Below are 20,771 nucleotides of genomic sequence, written 5' to 3'. Positions count from 1 at the left end.
GGTGTAGGTACTAACACCGTTATCAAGCAAGTGATCACCAAGTTCTATGGACAGTCAAATTCTTTGTGATGAGTGAGACGTTTCGGTCTAAGTACTCACACAGCTATCAAGCAAGTGATCACTGCTTGCTGAAGGGATTAACTCGGAATTTTTTTGGCTGCTTCATTGGCACCTAACTTTGGGCTGAGGATGTTCATGTAAATTTGAGCAAAATAAGTCTCAGTACCTTGCTTTGCAGCTCGGGATGTGCCTTATGTTGACGGGAATATTATGGTCACTACAATTACAAAGAGGTGCTTTCAAGATCTGAAAGGGGGCGCAAGTGCTAATGAGTTGGGTTAACCTATCCTGACCGTGATACACTAAGGATCAAAGAAGACAGATCTTGAAGCGATAGGCAGAGTCTCAGACACAGTAAACTGCACCTGGTAAACTGCACTCTTGCCAAGGTGGTGGGGATCATAATGTTTCGTCTGGTTCAAATTACTTAGTACTGCCATTTAATACACTACAGTATGGTAACACAATAAACTGGATCACAGTGATTTTATTGAGTCAAATTAATTTGGGATATTTTCATGAATTTAGCACATTGTTTTATCAATTGGCGAAATACCATGACATACTGATTTAAAATTAAATGGTTCGTTTGTACATTCATGAAAACACATTATCCTATATATTATCCTATATCATATTCATTACATGGAAGTTATTCTGATAATCAAATCACATATCAATACAACATGAACCACATACAACTTCAGCGCTTGATGCTCAGTATGTTTCATTATTGATGTGATCGTGTGAAGTATTTTAATGAGTAAGAAATGTCGTACATCTGTAACCGTTTATGCGAATGCTAAAAGATTAGGACCAATCGGTTCTCCTCCGAAATTCATGTCCTTTCATGTCCGCGATTTGGACGGTTTCCCTGCCAACCGACAGGTACGTAGATTACCATACAAAATAGAGTTACTTCCCCGGACGGAAGTTCATGTTGAACACGCGTTTGTTTAGAAATGGCGGCCACCACAGCACAACAGGCACAGAATATAATCGACGATAAAACATTAGTCGAAGAGGTAAGTTGACTGGGTGACTGTTGAACGAGTAACTAAATATCTTATGAGCTATCTAGATATTAGACTTGAGGTTACGTGAAGATACAGTATCTAATATATAGAGAAGTTCTGTGCTCAACTTTGACATTTTCACTTGAACTTAAAGATGATCACCAAAATACTGTCAGTAGAAATGTGGGTTGGTGTTGGTCTGTGCATGTATGAAAGTGCGCAAATGAAGTAAAATGTTGAATGTGTACAAGCCCTTTGTCAATTGACAGCTTACAGACTGTCTTCCTTGCATGGTGTTTACATGGTTTATAACATGGTCTCGGATGTGACGACAAGTTCACCTTCAGCAGTGATTTGGATGGAATTCTTTTCTGTGAGTCCCAAACATTCCTATTCAGCGGTGATGTAGATGGAATTCTTTTCTTTGGATGCCAAACATTCTCAATAACCCACAAATAATTATTGATGTTTGTTTAATTCAGCAGTCATTTACCATGTCACCGGTACTGACCATCCAGTTCATTCAATCATTTACTTTTAATATTACACATGTCAGGTCATTATGATAACACCATTATGTTCACCTTGTTAACAGGAACTCTGGGATGAGCTTGAAAATGAAGAAATACCAGCCGATATTAGAGAGGCACGACTGGCAGCTTTCAAGAAACAATCCCAAGACTATGCCATGATGAGAGACAAGCAACATGGCTCATTTACGTAAGTTAGTGGTTAAATTTGTGTTGACATTTTCTTATAAACCAATAATTTCCCAACATCTCTATGTTCTATTTCAAAGGTTGTGTTTCAGAGATGTTGCTGTCCACATAGTCATGGTTCATAATTTCATTATCATGATTACGGCTTGACTTTTTCAAAATTGCACACCAGAAGCAGTGTTCAAAATTAAGAGATTAATTATGTTTTGAAATATAAAATGTAAATGAAATATAGAATATGTCAGTAACAGTGAAGCTAAAAAGGTGCTAAGTGTAGTAATTTCAAATATGGCTTATTTTTCTTGCTCAATGTTGTTTTGAAAGGGAGCTGACTGATGAGAAGGCTTTCCTTGAACTGACTACCACAGTAGACCGTTGTGTTGTCCACTTCTATCATGCAGACTTCCGCAGATGTGCAATAATTGACCAACATTTAGAGGTAAGATTAACAATTAAAGCAAGTATTCTAGATTTTTAACATTGAAACATGTATCAAGCTTATATGGCAACTTGATGTGCATATTTCAGTTATTACTGAAAATCAGTGTTACTGTTCTAGACAATCTTTATCTGTGTTGAGCTGGTAATTAGTAAAATACATCCTTTGTTCTCTTTTGTAATGGATGAGCGAACAGTAAGAAAAGAAATGTTCAATTGATACCATTGCTTGTTACAGACCACTAGTATAAGCATGACAGTTATCCATAGAACTAAATGTAGTTTGAAATGTTCTTATTTCATTGTGGCAGGTAAGGGGTTAAAGAATTTGCAAGTCACACTGAAGGCCCCAGTTCAATTCCATACATGGTCTCATGTTGTGAAGCCCATGTCTTGTGTCTACAATATAGCTAAAAGTAACATAAAGCCATTTTGCTTCTTATTTCAACTACATCTTTGTTTTATGTTTGACGATATCCCGAAATAGCCTTCAATCTTTATCATCACCAAGGTAGCCTGTTACACCAGAAAAATATTTGGTCTGGCATTACTAGACACAAAGTAATTTAGGTGCTAGTTCCTATTCTTGATCTATCACTTGTGTGTGAAATTTTAACATCAGCGTTGTTTTACAGGTTCTGGCCAAGAAGTACTTTGAGACCAAGTTTGCTAAGCTGAATGTGGATGTCGCCAAGTTCCTGGTGGAAAGGTTGAAGATCCGAGTACTTCCAGCTGTTTACTGCTTCAAGAAGGGCATCATAGTAGACAGGTGAGTGGCAAGAAAGTGGAACACACATCCTGCTTGTACTAAAATACTGCAAATTGTAGAGATCTACCATATTGCAGCATCATTAATTTTCATTACAGTAATCTTATAGAACCATGTAGCTACATGTAGATCATCGTGATGAATGTAGGTTGTCTGTGTCAATTGCCATTATCTGTTTATAGACTCAACAGCATGACTTTCAGTAGCTAGTTTAAAAACTGGTTTCATTTGGTGTGGAAAATGTGTGTCCAGGGTTGGGGCAGATTTGTCCTGAACTAAGTCAAGGCCTTTCCATGGATTTCTCAAGGCACTTCTAGTCAAATTCAAGGCAAATGTCATCACTCTTTAAATTATATCCATTGTAAGAACACTCTTAATTGAAGCAGACATCATGTCAACGAGGTATGCAAAATCAGCTGCAAAGTTTTAATTACTCGTTATGATCATGTGGCATCGTTGAACTTTCTTGGACATAATCAAGCATGTTTGTATTTCACATGCAAATAGTTGTAAAACTGTTGATGTGTAGTTAAACATGGAACAGTCATGTATATTTTCAAGGTCTTTTCACAGGAAAATGAAAATTTCAGACCTTCCTATAAGTATAATCATCTGTAAAAGCCTTTTTCAAACCCCATGCTTACCCTGTTGTTGCAGTTTGATTGGTGATTCAGATGCATTAATGATGATGATATTTAATTTCTTTGATAGTTGACAGAATTTCATGTCGAGATTTCCAAATGGGCATTTTTTGATATCAAAATACGTCATATTTTCATATATCTAATGGTTTGATGGAGAAGGGTTTTGATGTTCCACCAAGTACCAGGGGTTTGGAGTGGGTGTGCGTGTGTGTGGTTTAGTCATATACATTGAATTGCTACTTTTGTGCTGAAAAATATGACTTGACTAGTGTGCATATATGTTCATGAAAATGGTGTGATTGTATGATCATCGATCATAGATTATGTTGATAAAATAATTGTGGTGGTAAGCCATGAAACTGCTAAACACCACAGACAAGTTTGCTGGTTACAGTACTAAATCAGATCAAAATATAATTCAGTTTAGTTCTTGCTGGTAATGTAAGTCGGCCTGAAACTCATTGATTTAGAGTGTGAACAGGTGCTTGACAAATGCTATTTCCTATCAGCTTCCTATTGATTTCCAGGGTATGTACATATGAACAAATATGAATAATGAAGGCATCTGAGGAAATTTGATAGAAACAGTGTGCACTTTAAATATGATCATTTCATGTGAACTTTCACAGTAATGGACACATGTGTCTTGACAAACCTTAGTGGGGTAGCCTAGTGGTTAAAGTGTTCGCTCATCACACCAAGGACCTCAGTTCGATTCCCCATATGGGTACAATGTGGGAATCCCATTGCTGGCATCACCTGCCGTGATATTGCTGGAAAATTTCTAAAAGCAGCATAAAACTTAACTCACTCAGAATGTTATTTCTCTTTTCCGAAAGATAAGTTCCGTAGTTGTATTATTTTGTTTATGTTTGAGATCTATACATGTTGAGTGGGCCATGTCTGTATGACATATGGATATACACAGGTGCCTTTCAACACATATTTTTCTGTTGTTTACAGGGTTATTGGGTTTGAAGAGCTTGGCAGCAGTGATACGTTCATGACTGAAGTCTTGGAGAGTCGTCTGGGAAAGTCAGGTAACCAGTTTCTACCACACATACTCCAGAAGTGTTTTCTCCTAAATTGATTTGTAATAGTTTATTTGCAATATATTTTTATTTTTTAATTACCAAGTAAAATTTGGGAAGAAACCCCAAATGTTGGTATATCTGTAAACAAGACTAAAATTTTGTTCTTTAACAAAGTCTTCCCAAAATTAGGAAAATGAAACAAACTTTGCAGTTCACCGCTTCTTTAAGTTTGAAAACAACCCAACCAAATTTCCTCATTTTATTGGTTATACAAAGAAGAATATGAATAGACACATGGAAATCCTTTGTAATACTGTATACATCCCAAACTAAGAAAATTGGTTGTATGAAAAGGAGACTTCAAATATATTACAATGTATATTGCAGTCAGTACAATGTACATGAATCCTGTGAAAAAATGATTGGTGGTATGAATGTTGTGCTTTAATTGTTAATTCACACAGTTATTTTAGATTTTCCTTTTACAGGTGTGATAGATGTACCTGAGGACCAGGATATTTCAAAGAAAACCATATTTGGAGCCCGATCAGTGGGTAAAAATCCTGGTGATGATGACAGCAGCGATGATGACTACTGAGCTTATGGACTTATTTGATGCATTTTATACACATATTTTTTATTATTTATTACATTTACTACCATTAAAGTTATCTTACACTTTCAGTTTTGTGTTTCTGTAATGATGTAGGAGATGATCAAAATTAGGGCTCTATTCCTGTGTTGGTAATATTTGATGTTAGGACTACCGAGTATTCGATAACTGGTCATTATGTCATTTGTTTCAAATGTATAAGATTTCGGTGCTTTAAATACTGACTAACGCGTTCGTTTTGTAAATGACATTTTGCGGTCTTAAATCAATGATAAAGGACCGCACAATTGAAAACAGAATAGCTTTATCTTCTAAATAACATCTGCCCTGCATGGTCTAGCAGATACAGTGTTTGCCAAAAGAGTTTAAGATCAGTGGTTCGACACTGGCCATGTCATACCAAGATATCCAGGTTATAATTGATCTTCAGTAACCCATCCGTGCCATAAGACTAACAGGATCGGGTGCAGTGTTTGCCCTTAACCCTGAAAAGCTACAGGCCCTAAGGACCCAGACCCATAAAAAAGGTGTGGGTCCTGATGAGAATATGTGAGCCCAATATTTTAGCTACAATATAAGTAATTCCCAGCAAACAAAAAATGTGACAACTAACAGAGTTAAAGAGTTTAATTTAACTCTAGTGACTGACTTGTCTTCATTTACAAAACCATGTATCGTCTACCATTATAAATGAACTGGAAGCAATTGCCTGTCAGTGTATAGAGTTTGCAATGCATTCGGATAACGTGTTCTAGGTTAAAAGATCATATCTGAACTGCTTCCTCGAAAATGATAGTCGTTTAACTTACAGACAACAGTTGCTGATTGAGATAAAAGTGGTGATTATCAGAATTGGATCTAACTGGGTAACTGGATGACTTCGTTGATTATTTGTCTTCCTATGGAGGGTGTGGATGTTTACGCATATGATCAAATGCTGAATTGTGTCCTCCACACTTAATTACTGTTTCCGAAGGTTGTCATCATATTAGAATACAGCAGAGCTGCTGCATCAAAGAACAAACAAACCTGTATCAGTTACAATCATCAGCACTGACAGTAATTCCTTTCTGTCACAAATGGGAGAACATTGAAAGGGGGCTTGCAAAGGGCACATTATCATTATCTACAAATGGGAGAACATTGTCATTTTTTCAAAATGAAATTCAGTCCCTCCAAAACCACGTCATCAATCAAATCAATTGGGTTATTTTTGTGTTGATTAAGACAGCGGTTTTACACTTTCACACAGAGAATGCCTAAATTTCAGACAAAGCACACATTCAATGTCTAAGCTTTGGCCTAAACTGGATACCAGATTGTAGATTACCACCTCCCTTGTCTGTGCCCGAGAAAGACCTTCAGCGCCAATCGTAATGATTTTACCTGGACTTCAGTTACAGAGCCTTTAACACTTCGATAAACCAACAAAACATGTACATGTTGCTGACTATCAAGGATCGTTATTGGTGTGAATCAGGATAACTCAAGCAGACCATTGGTGCCTTGGTCTCATGTGAACATGTCCATACTGCCTATATGTTTTAGGGGATACATGTATATCGTTTGTTTCAAGAGTAGAAAGTCGGTGGTACAATTTTCTGAAAAGTTGGTACTTGGTGTTACCCTGATGTTGAATACACAGTTCTCATAAGATAACATAGTGTTACATCAGCACAAGACCTCATCGGCAATATACAAATAACACTGACAATCGATAACTTCATTCGCTTGAATAGATTCATATTTCTCTCTTTCAACTTGATGTGACAAGGCAATAGTCTTGCGAATAGTGACAATTTTGGAACTGCCCATAATAGAGCGTTACGGAAATCTTATGAAGCCTGACTATGTATGGCGCGCATCTTCTCTCTGCGTCCGTTAAACAAATTCCATATATACCCTGCCAGAACTCAGAACGAGAAAAGATTTGAGAACACCATGTATGATTATAATTAATAATTTCGCATCCTGCTCAAAGTACTGAAACACATTTTGAACATTGAGGAAAAAACGTAAGTATCGAAACGAGCATAAAAGAGCTCACCTCCTTGGCGAGGGACCAAATGTGCTGGTTTTTCTTACTGCTCGGATTTGCCGCCTTTATGGCATTCCTGGATGTGTGTACTGTTGGTGATTTTTTTTGAGAATTGTTTATCCATCTGTGATTTGGATTCCCTAGTTCCAAACGTACTGTTTTGAATGGCTTCTACTTTTGTCAAGTCGCCTACACAAGAACTGGGGAAGCTTGCTTTTTCTGTCAACCACATGCAAGATCTCAGGGTTTCACTTTGATCAATTTGTCCGGTAAAATGAAGCTGAAATGGTCGTTGTCTGCACGGGTACTACAGATATGTATCCCAGCCAAAATCAGAATACATAAACGAACCCTAGGGCGAGTCAATTCCGAACCGTTTTCTTGATCGAAACTATTGTACTAAATGCATTCGATCGTATTCCATTATACATGTATCTGAAACAAGCGTAAAGGGAACTATAACATGGTTCTATAACCTTGGGAAAGGGAACTAAAGTACTGTCGGAAATGCTAGAAAAATGCTTTTTAGCCTTGATATCTTTAGAAAGGTGATAAATGTACTCTGTTGTCAATATATCAACTCACCTATAGTGTACCTAATTTTTATTTCAATTGATTTAACATTCCCATGCATTTAAAGGGCAGTTTACAGGAGAGAATTTGGTACCAAAACAACAACTTCAGATTTTTTCGGAGTTCAACAAGAGAAATCTGAAATAGTCTTTACATTTATGCTAATAATACAGGTGGTGTAAAAATATAAATTAACGTTTTTCTTAAACAAATAAATGTTGAATGTCTGTGTTACTTTACTAAATTATTGTTTCTTTATTGAAGAAATATTAATATAAATGTTAAGTCTTGATAAATAAGTTTCCCGTCATGCATGCACATCTTTATCACAGAGTCCACTATGGCCAACTATTTGCAGACGATTGTTGCAAAGGTTTATAAGTGTTTGTGCTTGAAAAAAGACAGAGGAAAACCTTTCATTAGTATAGAAATGGTTCATTACAGAACTTGTAGAGCTGTTGGTATGTCTTACCAACAAGTTTACAATATTGTAAACAAATCAGACAAGACAGGGGCCGTCTCAAAAGCAAAACCGGGACGTAAAACCATCCTTGACAACTGTGACAAGGGAGTACTTAGACGGGCGGTCTACAAACTTTAGGAGATGAAGAATATATATATTCTAAAGAAGCTACACCAGTGACTTCGTGAAATCTTTGGCCACTGTTCACAACTAGATTAAACTGACCGAATTACATCCATATTTTTGCAATGACATATACTGTTGACATGCAAAACATTTATTAAAACGTTGCACATTTCTACAATCAATCGATAAGATAACACAAGTGATAGGATTCTTTCCAATGTACAGTAATTCGAATGTTTTTTTTCACAACAAACACACATACACAAATGATCCCTTACATAACCAATACGTATACTATACGTACACATATTCAACATTTTGAAGAAAACATCTATTGAGATGACCCCTCGCCCGAGCTTGTGCTCAGGTGTCAATTTCACTTGTCGATACCGTGCATGCTGATGACGTAACACAGACAGTTCATGTTTGTATCAAATAACGTCCCACTACCGCTTATTTTTCTAAGTTTTTGGCATTTTCATCAGTAAAAACGCATTTTAGGGCATGTTTCAAAATTTATTCCCTCGGTCTACATTAGGTAGATGTTTCTTAAAGTGATATTTGTTATTTAAGTAACTGTAATACCTCTGAATTTGAAATATAAGTCAAAAAGCATTTTTCTAGCATTTCCGACAGTACTTTAAAACATGAACCGGTTTCGGATTTGACTTTAGAAACATGGACTCGGAGAGAGACTCTACAGAAACATACCTGGGGTATAAATATCTATATAGTACCCGTGCTGACGACCCCTTCAGCCACAACAAAGTCTAGTCAGAAACCATATTTGGCAGTTAAATGACATTAATGTCATATTTTCCTTTCTGCACGACTGGAACATATGTGTCTTAAATTAGCTACAAACACATATTGTCAGGTCTTCTACTGAATTCGACCCCATGAACCAAATAGAGGACCGGGTGAGTGAATTTAGTTTTACGCCGCACTCAGCAATGTTCCAGTTACATGGCGGCGGTCTGTAAATAATCGAGTCTGGACCAGACAATCCAGTGATCAACAGCATGAGCATCGATCTGCGCAATTGGGAACCGATGGCATGTGTCAACCAAGTCAGCGGGCCTGACCATCCGATCCCGTTAGACGCCTCTTACGACAAGCATGGGTTACTGAAGATCAATATTCTAACTCGGACCTTCACGGGTCACCAAATAGAGGAAGGCATCCTAATATGTATGAAGCCCATACGAGGTTCGATCCTCAATTAGAGACCTGTGTCTCTCAAACCCTGAACTTCAAAATACAATACATGTACATGTGTGTGGTCAAAGGGAAGTAATCGTGTTTGCACAAGAGTTATCTCCCTTGTTAAAGCTCCGCACAACGTTTCTCTTAAAACTTCACACGTGGCGTGTACCTTCAATCAAAGGGACATAACCCGTACAACAAAATCAAGAGTTATGTCCCTTATCACAAAGGGAAGTAACCGTTTAGCAAATGGTAAATCAGATGTACAGTTACTTCCCTTTGACCATAAACCAGTACGGCTCTTCAAAATCCATTGTGTCCGATGTATTATCGAGGTAAGCCACCGTAAGGGACTATGGCAGCTGGATCAGCATGACACTAAAATCGTTCGTTCTCGGCCCATGAAATAACACCCGTGTTCAATTAGCATATTTTCCGTTCACTACGCAACACATGTAGAAGTGCATGAAACCATTGGAGTTGTCTCCCTTAGACCAGTAACCCAACAGACTCCACCAGTGAGCGACACTGTCTTTTTTACAAATCAGAATTATTAAGTGCTCGTTCGTTTTTTGTTTAACAGCGATTTTCAATATGGCGGAATACTTTGCCAGCCTTTGTAATATTGCCACCATATTTAAATAATATACCTTGTACTTTGACGAAATCACAAAGCATGGGAATTTATGGACAAGTTACCATTCTTTTCGTGCATGTTGTAAACTATGATTATAATTAACTATAATTATCAGTGGTGATAATTAACACAACAAAGGTGGAAATTAATAAATTAATGTAGAAGCTGAACAAAATTCTTGTTTACATACATGTGTACATGGTGTAAATGAAATATAGAATAGGGCAGTAAAGTGAAGCTAAAGGTGCTATGTGTAGTAATTTCAAATATGGCTTATTTCCCTTGCTCAATGTTGTTTTGAATGGGAGCTGACTGATGAGAAGGCTTTCCTTGAACTGGGTACCGCAGTAGACCGTTGTGTTGTCCACTTCTATCATGCAGACTTCTGCAGATGTGCAATAATTGACCAACATTTAGAGGTAAGATTAACAATTAAAGCAAGTATTCTAGATTTTTAACAAGTTCACAGGACAACTTGATTTGCATGTTTCAGTTATTACTGGAAATCAATGTTACTGTTTTGGACAACATTTACTCCTCGATGTTAACCTTAAATCTAAATTCTAACTTGTGTTGAGCTGGTAATTAGTAAATAAATCCTTTGTTCTCTTTTTTTAATGTATGAGCCAACAGTGAGAAAAGAAATGTTCAATTAATACCATTGCTTGTTAGTATATAATGTTACAGACCACTAGTATAAGCACCACGGTTATCCATCGAACTAAATGTAGTTTGAAATATTCTTAGTTCATTGTGACGGTGGGGCAGGTGAGAGGTTTAAGCATTTGCTAGTCACACTGAAGGCCCCAGTTCAATTCCCAACATGGTGTCATGTTGTGAAGCCCATGCCTGGTGTATTGCTACAATATTGCTAAAAGTAACATAAAGTTTCTTATTTCAAGTATATCTGTGCTTTATGTTTGACCGATATCCAGAAATAGACTTCTTTATAATCACCAAGGTAGCATGTTAAACAAGAAAACAATTGGGTCTGGCATTACTAGACATGAAGTCATTTTAGGTGCAGTTTCTATTCTTGATCTATCACTTGTGTGTGAAGTTTTAACATCAGCGTTATTTTTCAGGTTCTGGCCAGGAGTACTTTGAGACCAAGTTTGCTAAGCTGAATGTAGATGTTGCCAGGTACCTGCTGGAAAGGTTGAAGATCCAAGTTCTTCCAGCTGTTTACTGCTTCAAGAAGGGCATCATAGTAGACAGGTGAGTGGCAAGAAAGTGGAACACACCCTGCTTGTACTAAAATACGGCAAATTGTGGAGATCTACCATATTGCAGCATCATTAATTTTCATTACAGGAATCTTATAGAACCTTGTTGAGCTACATGTAGATCATCGTGATGAATGTAGGTTGTCTGTGTCAATTGCCATTATCTGTTTATAGACTCACAATAGCATGACTCTTAGTAGCTAGTTTAAAAACTGGTTTCATTTGGTGTGGAAAATGTGTGTCCAGGGTTGGGGCAGATTTGTCCTGAACTAAGTCAAGGCCTTTCCATGGATTTCTCAAGGCACTTGTAGTCAAACTCAAGGCAAAGGTCATCCCTGTTTAAATCACATTCATTTGTAAGAACACTCTTCATTGAAGCAGACATCATGCCAACGAGGTATGCAAAATCAGCTGCAAAGTTTTAATTACTTGTTATGATCATGTGGCATTGTTGAACTTTCTTGGACATAATCAAGCATGTTTGTATTTCACATGCAAATAGTTGTAAAACTGTTGAAGTGTAAGAAAATGACAATTTAAGACCTTCCTATGATCATCTCTAAAAGTTCTTTTCAAACCCTATGCTTACCCTGTTGTTGCAGTTTGATTGGTGATTTATTATATATCTATTGCACAGTTCTTGCCAAATACAGCAAGGGGTGCTTTAAACTCACAATCAGCATACAGGTTTTTTTTCATTGTATGGACACTTTCTGCTCATTTTTGGTTGTTAGTAATTGGTGCAAGTAGATTTCATATAAAGATTTCCAAATGGACATTTTTTATATCAAAATACATCATATTTATAGAGTGTGATGTTAATGACTTATCTACTGGACTGGTGGAGTGTGTGTGTGTGTGTGTGTGTGTGTGTGTGTGTTTGTGTGTGCATGCATGCGTGCTAGTACGTTCGTGTGCGTGCATGTGTGTGGTTTAGTCATGTACTTTGAGTTGCTACTTTTGTGCTAAAAAACATGACTTTACTTGTGTGCATATGTGTGCTTAATTGTGGTGGTAAGCCATGAAACTGCTAAACACCACAGACAAGTTTGCAGGTTACAATACTAAATCAGATCAAATTATAATTCAATTTAGTGCTTAGTGCTTGCTGGTAATGTAAGTCGGCCTGAAACTCATTGATTTAGAGTGTGAACAGGTGCTTGACAAATGCTATTACCTATCAGCTTCCTATCAATTTCCAGGGAATGTACATATGAACAAATATGGATAATGAAGGCATCTGAGGAAATTTGATAGAAACAGTGTGCACTTTAAACATGATCATTTCATGTGAACTGTCACAGTAATGGACACATGTATCTTTAGAAACCTTAATATCACCATGCTTTAGTTCCGAATGTTATTTCTCTTTCCCAAAAGGTAAGTACCGCAGTTGTATTATTTTGTTTATGTTTGAGTTCTATACATGCTGACATTTGAGTGGGCCATGTCTGTATGACATATGGATATAATAACACGGGTGCCTTTCAACACATATTTTTCTGTTGTTTACAGGGTTATTGGTTTTGAAGAGCTTGGCAGCAGTCATACATTCGTGACTGAAGTCTTGGAGAGTCGGCTAGGAAAGTCAGGTAACCAGTTTCCACCACACACACATCACACACCACTTCTTTAGTTAATGAAGGAGTTTTTGAAAGTTTTAGACATTTCTTCCAATACTCTTCACGTTATTGGTTCAAATTTGTACATTGCTGTAATTCTTGAAAAGACAAAAATATGACTATCAGAGTTTTCATGGCATCTTTCCTTTTGAGAAAGAAGGTGATCCCGAAGTTTGAAAATAACTAAACCAAATTTCCTCATTTTATTGGTTGAACAAAAAAGAATATGATCAGATGCATGGAAATCCGTGGTAATTCTATTTACACCCAAACTAAAAACGTTGGTGGTATGAAAAGGAGAATATATTACAATGTATATTGAAGATTGTACATGAATGCTGTGAAAAGTGATTGGTGGTATGAATGTTGTGCTTTAATTGTTAATTCACACAGTTAGCGCTGAGTGCCATGGAGTTATTTTAGATTTTCCTTTTACAGGTGTGATAGATGTACCTGAGGACCAGGATATTTCAAAGAAAACCATATTTGGAGCCTGATCAGTGGGTAAAAATCCTGGTGATGATGACAGCAGCGATGATGACTACTGAGCTTATGGACTTATTTGATGCATTTTATACACATATTTTTTATTATTTATTACATTTAGTACCATTAAAGTTATCTTACACTTTCAGTCTTGTTGTTCTTTAATGATGTAGGAGATGATCAAAATTAGGGCTCTATTCCTGTGTTGGTAATATTTGATGTTAGGACTACCGAGTATTCGATAACTGGTCATTATGTCATTTGTTTCAAATGTATAAGATTTCGGTGCTTTAAATACTGAAATAGCATCTGCCCTGCATGGTCTAGCAGATACAGTGTTTGCCAAAAGAGTTTAAGATCAGTGGTTCGACACTGGCCATGTCATACCAAGATATCCAGGTTATAATTGATCTTCAGTAACCCATCCGTGCTATAAGACTAACAGGATCGGGTGCAGTGTTTGCCCTTAACCCTGAAAAGCTACAGGCCCTAAGGACCCAGACCCATAAAAAAGTTGTGGGTCCTGATGAGAATATGTGAGCCCAATATTTTAGCAACAATATAAGTAATTCCCAGCAAACAAAAAATGTGACAACTAACAGAGTTAAAGAGTTTAATTTAACTCTAGTGACTGACTTGTCTTCATTTACAAAACCATGTATCGTCTACCATTATAAATGAACTGGAAGCGATTCCCTGTCAGTGTATAGAGTTTGTAATGCATTCGGATAACGTGTTTGAGGTTAAACCATCATATCTCAGAAATCTAAATTCCTCGAAAACGATAGTCTTTTAACTTACAGACAACAGCTGCTGATCGAGATAAAATCTAGAAATTACTGAATGACATTTTCTGCAAAGATAATACTATTAGTTATTGGGGATGAAAAAGCTGCTGGCCATAAGGACCTGCAGAAAACAAAAGCTGTGGGTCCAAGAGGTTTTGAGTTGGCTTCGGGCATGAGGACGAACATTAATTTGAAACTCTGATCGGGTGGTCAGCCTCTCTGACGTCTTTGACACGTCATCGTATCCGAATTGCGTAGTAGATCGACGCTCATATTGTTAATCACTGGATTGTGTGGTCCAGACTCAATTAATTGCATGTCAGTTAATGACTGCCGCCTTATAGCTGGAATATTGCTGAGTGTGGGGTAACTAAACTCACTCACTCATACCAAGACATCAAAATGGGACTGCCTAGTGCTTGGCATGAAGGGGGGATATTAAAGGAGGGATGGTTCACTTGGTGCAAGTATAGTTTGTCTGGGGCATCCATGTTTAACTTCAGCATGATGTCTCAGTTGGCTGGCACTCTGTAACCATCATTAGTCAGGTTTAGTCCAAGCAGTCAAGCACCTGATATATAAGTGCAGTAAATTGACACACAATGTAGAATGACATTTCCACGACCACTTTTCCCTGTCAGGACATTCACATTTAAATGCAGAACAGTTTCCTATTGGGAATCTCACAGATAAGGTCATCAGTGGTGACTATCAGAATTGGATCTAACTGGGTAATTGGATGACTTCGTTGATTATTTGTCTTCCTATGGAAGGTGTTGATGCTTGCGCATGTGATCAAATGCTGAATTGTGTCCTCCACACTTAATTACTGTTTCCGAAGGTTGTCATCATATTAGAATACAGCAGAGCTGCTGCATCAAAGAACAAACAAACCTGTATCAGTTACAATCATCAGCACTGACAGTAATTCCTTTCCGTCACAAATGGGAGAACATTGAAAGGGGGCTTGGCAAGGGCACATTATCATTATCTACAAATGGGAGAACATTGTCATTTAAAACAGCTTGAAATTCAATCCCTCAAAAACCACGTCATCAATCGAATCAATGCGTTGTTTTTGTGTAGATTAAGACAGCCGTTTTACACTTTCACACAGAGAATGCCTAAATTTCAGAAAAAGCACACATTCAATGTCTAAGCCTTGGCCTCAACTGGACACCAGATTGTAGATTACGGCCTCCCTTGTCTGTGCCCGGGAAAGACCTTCAGCTTCAGTGCGAATCATAATGATTTTAGCAGTACTTCAGTTACAGAGCCTTTAACACTTCGATAAACCAACAAAACACGTACATGCTGCTGACTATCAAGGATCGTTATTGGCATGAATCTGGATAACTCAAGCAGACCATTGGTGCCTTGGTCTCATGTGAACATGTCCATACTCCCTGTATGTTTTAGGGGATACATGTATATCGTTTGTTTCAAGAGTAGAAAGTCGGTGGTAGAATCTTCTGACAGTGAGGCGTGAAAATATGGTACTTGGAGTTACCCTGATGTTGAATACACAGTTCAAATATGATAACATAGTGTTATCCCGAAGACAATTGCAGTTACATCAGCACAAGACCCCATCCGCAATATACAAATAACACTGATAATCAATAACTTCATTCGCCCGACTTGATTCATATTTCTCTCTTTCAACTTGATGTGAGAAGGCAATAGTCTTGAGAACAGGACAGTGTTATGGAAATCTAATGAAGCCTGACTATGTATGGCGCGCATGTTTTCTCTGTGTCCGTTTAATTTAATCCATATAAACGACCTCTGCCGCATTCCTTACGTGTCTTCATAGCGAGAAACGGTTTGAGAACACCATATGTATGATTATAATTTATCAGCCTGCTCAAAGCACTGAAAAACATTTTGAACATTGAGGAAAAAAACGTAAGTATCGAAACGAGCATAAAAGAGCTCACCTCTTTGGCGAGGGACCCGTACGTCATCCTGTGCCCAAATGTGCTGGTGCTTCAAAAATTCTTAAAAAATCCAGTTTGCTGCCTTTATGGCATTGCTGGATGTATGTACAGTTTGAGAATTGTTTTGCCATCGTGATTTGGAATCCCTAGTTACAAACGTACTGTTTTGAATGGCTTTCATCAAGTCGCCTGCACAAGAACTGGGGAAGCTCTTTTTTTTTTCTGTCAAGCATATACAACATCTCACGGTTACACTTTGATCAATTTGTCCGGTACAATGAAGCTGAAGGGGTTGTTGTCTGCAAGGGTACAACAGATATGTATCCCAGCCAAATTCAGAATACAGAAACTAACTCAAGGGCGTGTCGATTCCGAACCGTTTTCTTGATCAAAACTATCATACTATTCGATTCGATCATATTATTCGATTATATATGAAACGAGCGTACACAATAATACCACTCGCAATCAGGCGAACGGGAACTATTACATGAACCGGTTTCGGATTTGACTTTAGAAACATGGACTGGGTACGGTTATGTATTTTGACTTAGAGAGACTATAGATACAGAAACATACCTGGGGTAGATATCTATATAGTGCCAGTGCTGACGACCCCTTCAGTCACAATGAAGTCTACACAGAAACCATATTTCAGCAGCAACATGACATTAAGGTAATATTTTCCTTTCTGCATGACCAGAATACATGTTTTTGAGCTACAAACACATATTGGCTTCTACTGGTTTCGCCCCCATGAACCAAATAGAGGAAGGCATCCCACTATGTATGAACCTCATATCAGGTTCAATCCTCAACTAGATCTATGTCTCTCAAACCCTGAACTTCCAATGCATAAATAGGATTGGAATCTTTGCTAAGCTGATTCAGTTACGTTAACCATGTTCACGTTCGAATATATTTCCCCCTATCAGCAGGGTTGGCCCAGCAAAAGGCAGGTTATCAGTGGTTTTATTTATGGTCTAAGTGAGGTAATCCTGTTTGTGCAAGAGTTAACTCCCTTGACGTAACTCCGCACAGCGTCTCATTAAAAACTTCAAACAGGGCGTGCTACCTTAATCAAAGGGAGTTAACCGCGTACAGCAAACCAAGAGTTGTTTCCCTTGTTCAAAGGGGAGGTAAGCCTGTTTAACAAAATGTAACAAATGATTAACAGTAATCATTGTACACTATCAAGCTTGCACGTGAGTACAAATTTAACGAGCACCTTCTCTCTAATGTGCGTTTTGTTTCCTTGTAAAATGGATTTGTCAAAAACAGGATTTGCAGTGCTCATCATTGCCATGTATCAGGTTCATTTACGTGAATTATAACACATCGCAAACGTATAAATATTCTTCCTGCGTTGTGCAATACTTATTCTTCTAAAATTTGTGGATAGCCAATGATAGACATGTGGAAGTCGCAGTATATGGTCAAAGGGAAGTAATCGTGTTTGCACAAGAGTTATCTCCCCTGTCGAAGCTCAGCACAGTGTCCCGTCTAAAATTCCACACATGGCGTGTACCTTCGATCAAAGGGACATAACCCGTACAACAAAATCAAGAGTTATGTCCCTTATCACAAAGGGAAGTAAGCCATTCAGCAAATGGTAAACCAGAAGTACAGTTGCTTCCCTTTTGACCATAAACAGAACGGCACTTCAAAATCCATTGTGTCGTATCCATGTATTATCGAGGTAACGGACTAAGCCAGCTTGATCAGAATGACACTAAAATCGTTCATGCGCGGCCCATGAAACAACATGAGTCCAATCAGCAGATTTTCCGTGAACTACGAAGAACATACAGAAGTGCATGAAACCATTGGAGTTGCCTCCCTTAGACCAGTGATCTTAGACTGACTCCCCCAGTGAGCGAGCGACACACCGTCTTTTTTTTCAAATCAGAATTAATGTTCGTTCATTTTTTGTTTAACGCCACACTCAGCGTGGCAGAATACTGTAAATAATCGACGCCTCAGTCAGAATTAATGTAAATCTCAAAGAAATAAGAAAAGAGGTGAATGTAGAGCATTTCTTTTTTTTAATTTATATTTTACACTGTTCTCTCAAGTTTTTCCAGCCTTTGTAATATTGTCACCATATTTAACTAATATACCTTGTACTTTGACAAAATCACTGAAGGCACAAAGCAATGGAATTTATGGACGAGTTACCCCTCGTGCGTGTCGTGAAATATGTTATATCGTGCGCACGAAATGTAGAGAGAGGATTTAAAAAAATGATATATCGTGCGCACGAGATACTACATTGTGCGCACGATATAACATATCGTGCGCACGACATATTAAATAGCGTGTGCATGAAATGAATATACAGGATATCGTGCGCAAGGGATGATTCATTCAAGGCATGATGCAGGACACCAAAGTGCGCACTGCAAAGAACACACCTGCGGACACGTATGGGAGACATGGAGGATGTCAGGACTGATATAACACGCCTGTGTTTTCATCTCGGTTTTACCTACCAGCAGATTGCATCTCTCTTGGCCAGAAGGCACAGGATAATCATCTCTGAACGGCATTTAAAAGGTTACTGAAACAACTGGGATTATTTCGGCGGAAAAACTATACTGACGTATATGTATATGACTTCATAGGGAACCAGTTACAGTTGTGTGGACAGAAGCAAGGCTATTGCTGGATGTATATGACTTCATAGGGAACCAGTTACAGTTGTGTGGACAGATGCATGGCTATCGCTGGATGTATATGACTTCATAGGGAACCAGTTACAGTTGTGTGGACAGATGCATGGCTATCTATGGATGTAGATGACTTCATAGGGAACCAGTTACAGTTGTGTGGACAGATGCATGGCTATCGCTGGATGTATATGACTTCATAGGGAACCAGTTACAGTTGTGTTGGGCAGATGCATGGCTATCGCTGGATGTATATGACTTCATAGGGAACCAGTTACAGTTGTGTGGACAGATGCAAGGCTATCGCTGGATGTATATGACTTCATAGGGAACCAGTTACAGTTGTGTGGACAGATGCATGGCTATCGCTGGATGTATATGACATCATAGGGAACCAGTTACAGTTGTGTGGACAGATGCATGGCTATCGCTGGATGTATATGACTTCATAGGGAACCAGTTACAGTTGTGTGGACAGAAGCAAGGCTATCGCTGGATGTATATGACTCATAGGGAACCAGTTACAGTTGTGTGGACAGAAGCATGGCTATCGCTGGATGTATATGACTTCATAGGGAACCAGTTACAGTTGTGTGGACAGATGCATGGCTATCGCTGGATGTATATGACTTCATAGGGAACCAGTTACAGTTGTGTGGACAGATGCATGGCTATCGCTGGATGTATATGACTTCATAGGGAACCAGTTACAGTTGTGTGGACAGATGCATGGCTATCGCTGGATGTATATGACTTCATAGGGAACCAGTTACAGTTGTTTGGACAGATGCATATCGCTGGATGTATATGACTTCATAGGGAACCAGTTACAGTTGTGTGGACAGATGTATGGCTATTGCTGGATGTATATGACTTCATAGGGAACCAGTTACAGTTGTGTGGACAGATGCATGGCTATCGCTGGATGTATATGACATCATAGGGAACCAGTTACAGTTGTGTGGACAGATGCATGGCTATCGCTGGATGTATATGACTTCATAGGGAACCAGTTACAGTTGTGTGGACAGATGCATGGCTATCGCTGGATGTATATGACTTCATAGGGAACCAGTTACAGTTGTGTGGACAGATGCATGGCTATCGCTGGATGTATATGACTTCATAGGGAACCAGTTACAGTTGTGTGGACAGATGCATGGCTATCGCTGGATGTATATGACTTCATAGGGAACCAGTTACAGTTGTGTGGACAGATGCATGGCTATCGCTGGATGTATATGACTTCATAGGGAACCAGTTACAGTTGTGTGGACAGATGCATGGCTATCGCTGGATGTATATGACTTCATAGGGAACCAGTTACAGTTGTGTGGACAGATGCATGGCTATCGCTGGATGTATATGACTTCATAGGAACCAGTTACAGTTGTGTGGACAGATGCATGGCTATCGCTGGATGTATATGACTTCATAGGGAACCAGTTACAGTTGTGTGGACAGATGCATGGCTATCGCTGGATGTATATGACTTCATAGGGAACCAGTTACAGTTGTGTGGACAGATGCATGGCTATCGCTGGATGTATATGACTTCATAGGGAACCAGTTACAGTTGTGTGGACAGATGCATGGCTATCGCTGGATGTATATGACTTCATAGGAACCAGTTACAGTGGTGTGGACAGATGCATGGCTATCGCTGGATGTATATGACTTCATAGGGAACCAGTTACAGTTGTG

The 20,771-nt window shown here is 38.4% G+C and overlaps 2 protein-coding genes across 2 annotated transcripts; both read left to right on the top strand.

Moving 5' to 3' along the window:
* The first annotated feature begins 974 nt into the window (after positions 1-974).
* On the top strand, positions 975-5,364 carry LOC124268130 (phosducin-like protein 3). The gene is made up of 6 exons (XM_046703147.1): positions 975-1,085; positions 1,672-1,796; positions 2,120-2,234; positions 2,869-3,002; positions 4,610-4,686; positions 5,169-5,364. The coding sequence occupies exons 1-6, from the start codon at positions 1,023-1,025 to the stop codon at positions 5,276-5,278; spliced, it is 624 nt and encodes a 207-aa protein (XP_046559103.1). The 5' UTR covers positions 975-1,022; the 3' UTR covers positions 5,279-5,364.
* Positions 5,365-10,293: 4,929 nt separating this feature from the next.
* Positions 10,294-13,816, top strand: LOC124268127 (thioredoxin domain-containing protein 9-like). Its single transcript, XM_046703146.1, is given in 4 exon segments — positions 10,294-10,318; positions 11,422-11,554; positions 13,078-13,154; positions 13,623-13,816. Coding segments are annotated over 4 exon segments (345 nt in total). The 3' UTR covers positions 13,733-13,816.
* The last annotated feature ends 6,955 nt before the right edge of the window (positions 13,817-20,771 follow it).

The sequence above is a fragment of the Haliotis rubra genome, unplaced genomic scaffold (genome assembly GCF_003918875.1).
Source record: "Haliotis rubra isolate DU_JTF1 unplaced genomic scaffold, ASM391887v1 Scf1363, whole genome shotgun sequence".
NCBI lineage: Eukaryota > Metazoa > Mollusca > Gastropoda > Lepetellida > Haliotidae > Haliotis > Haliotis rubra.
The sequence above is the reverse complement of the archived record's forward strand: the minus strand, read 5'-3'. Positions and strand labels throughout refer to the sequence as shown.

Coding starts and splice junctions, on each gene's coding strand:
- LOC124268130 (XM_046703147.1), top strand. CDS start 1,023: ATGGCGGCCACCACAGCACAACAGGCACAGAATATAATCGACGATAAA. Junction 3,003..4,609: donor AAGGGCATCATAGTAGACAG/GTGAGTGGCAAG, acceptor TGTTGTTTACAG/GGTTATTGGGTTTGAAGAGC. Junction 4,687..5,168: donor GAGTCGTCTGGGAAAGTCAG/GTAACCAGTTTC, acceptor TTCCTTTTACAG/GTGTGATAGATGTACCTGAG.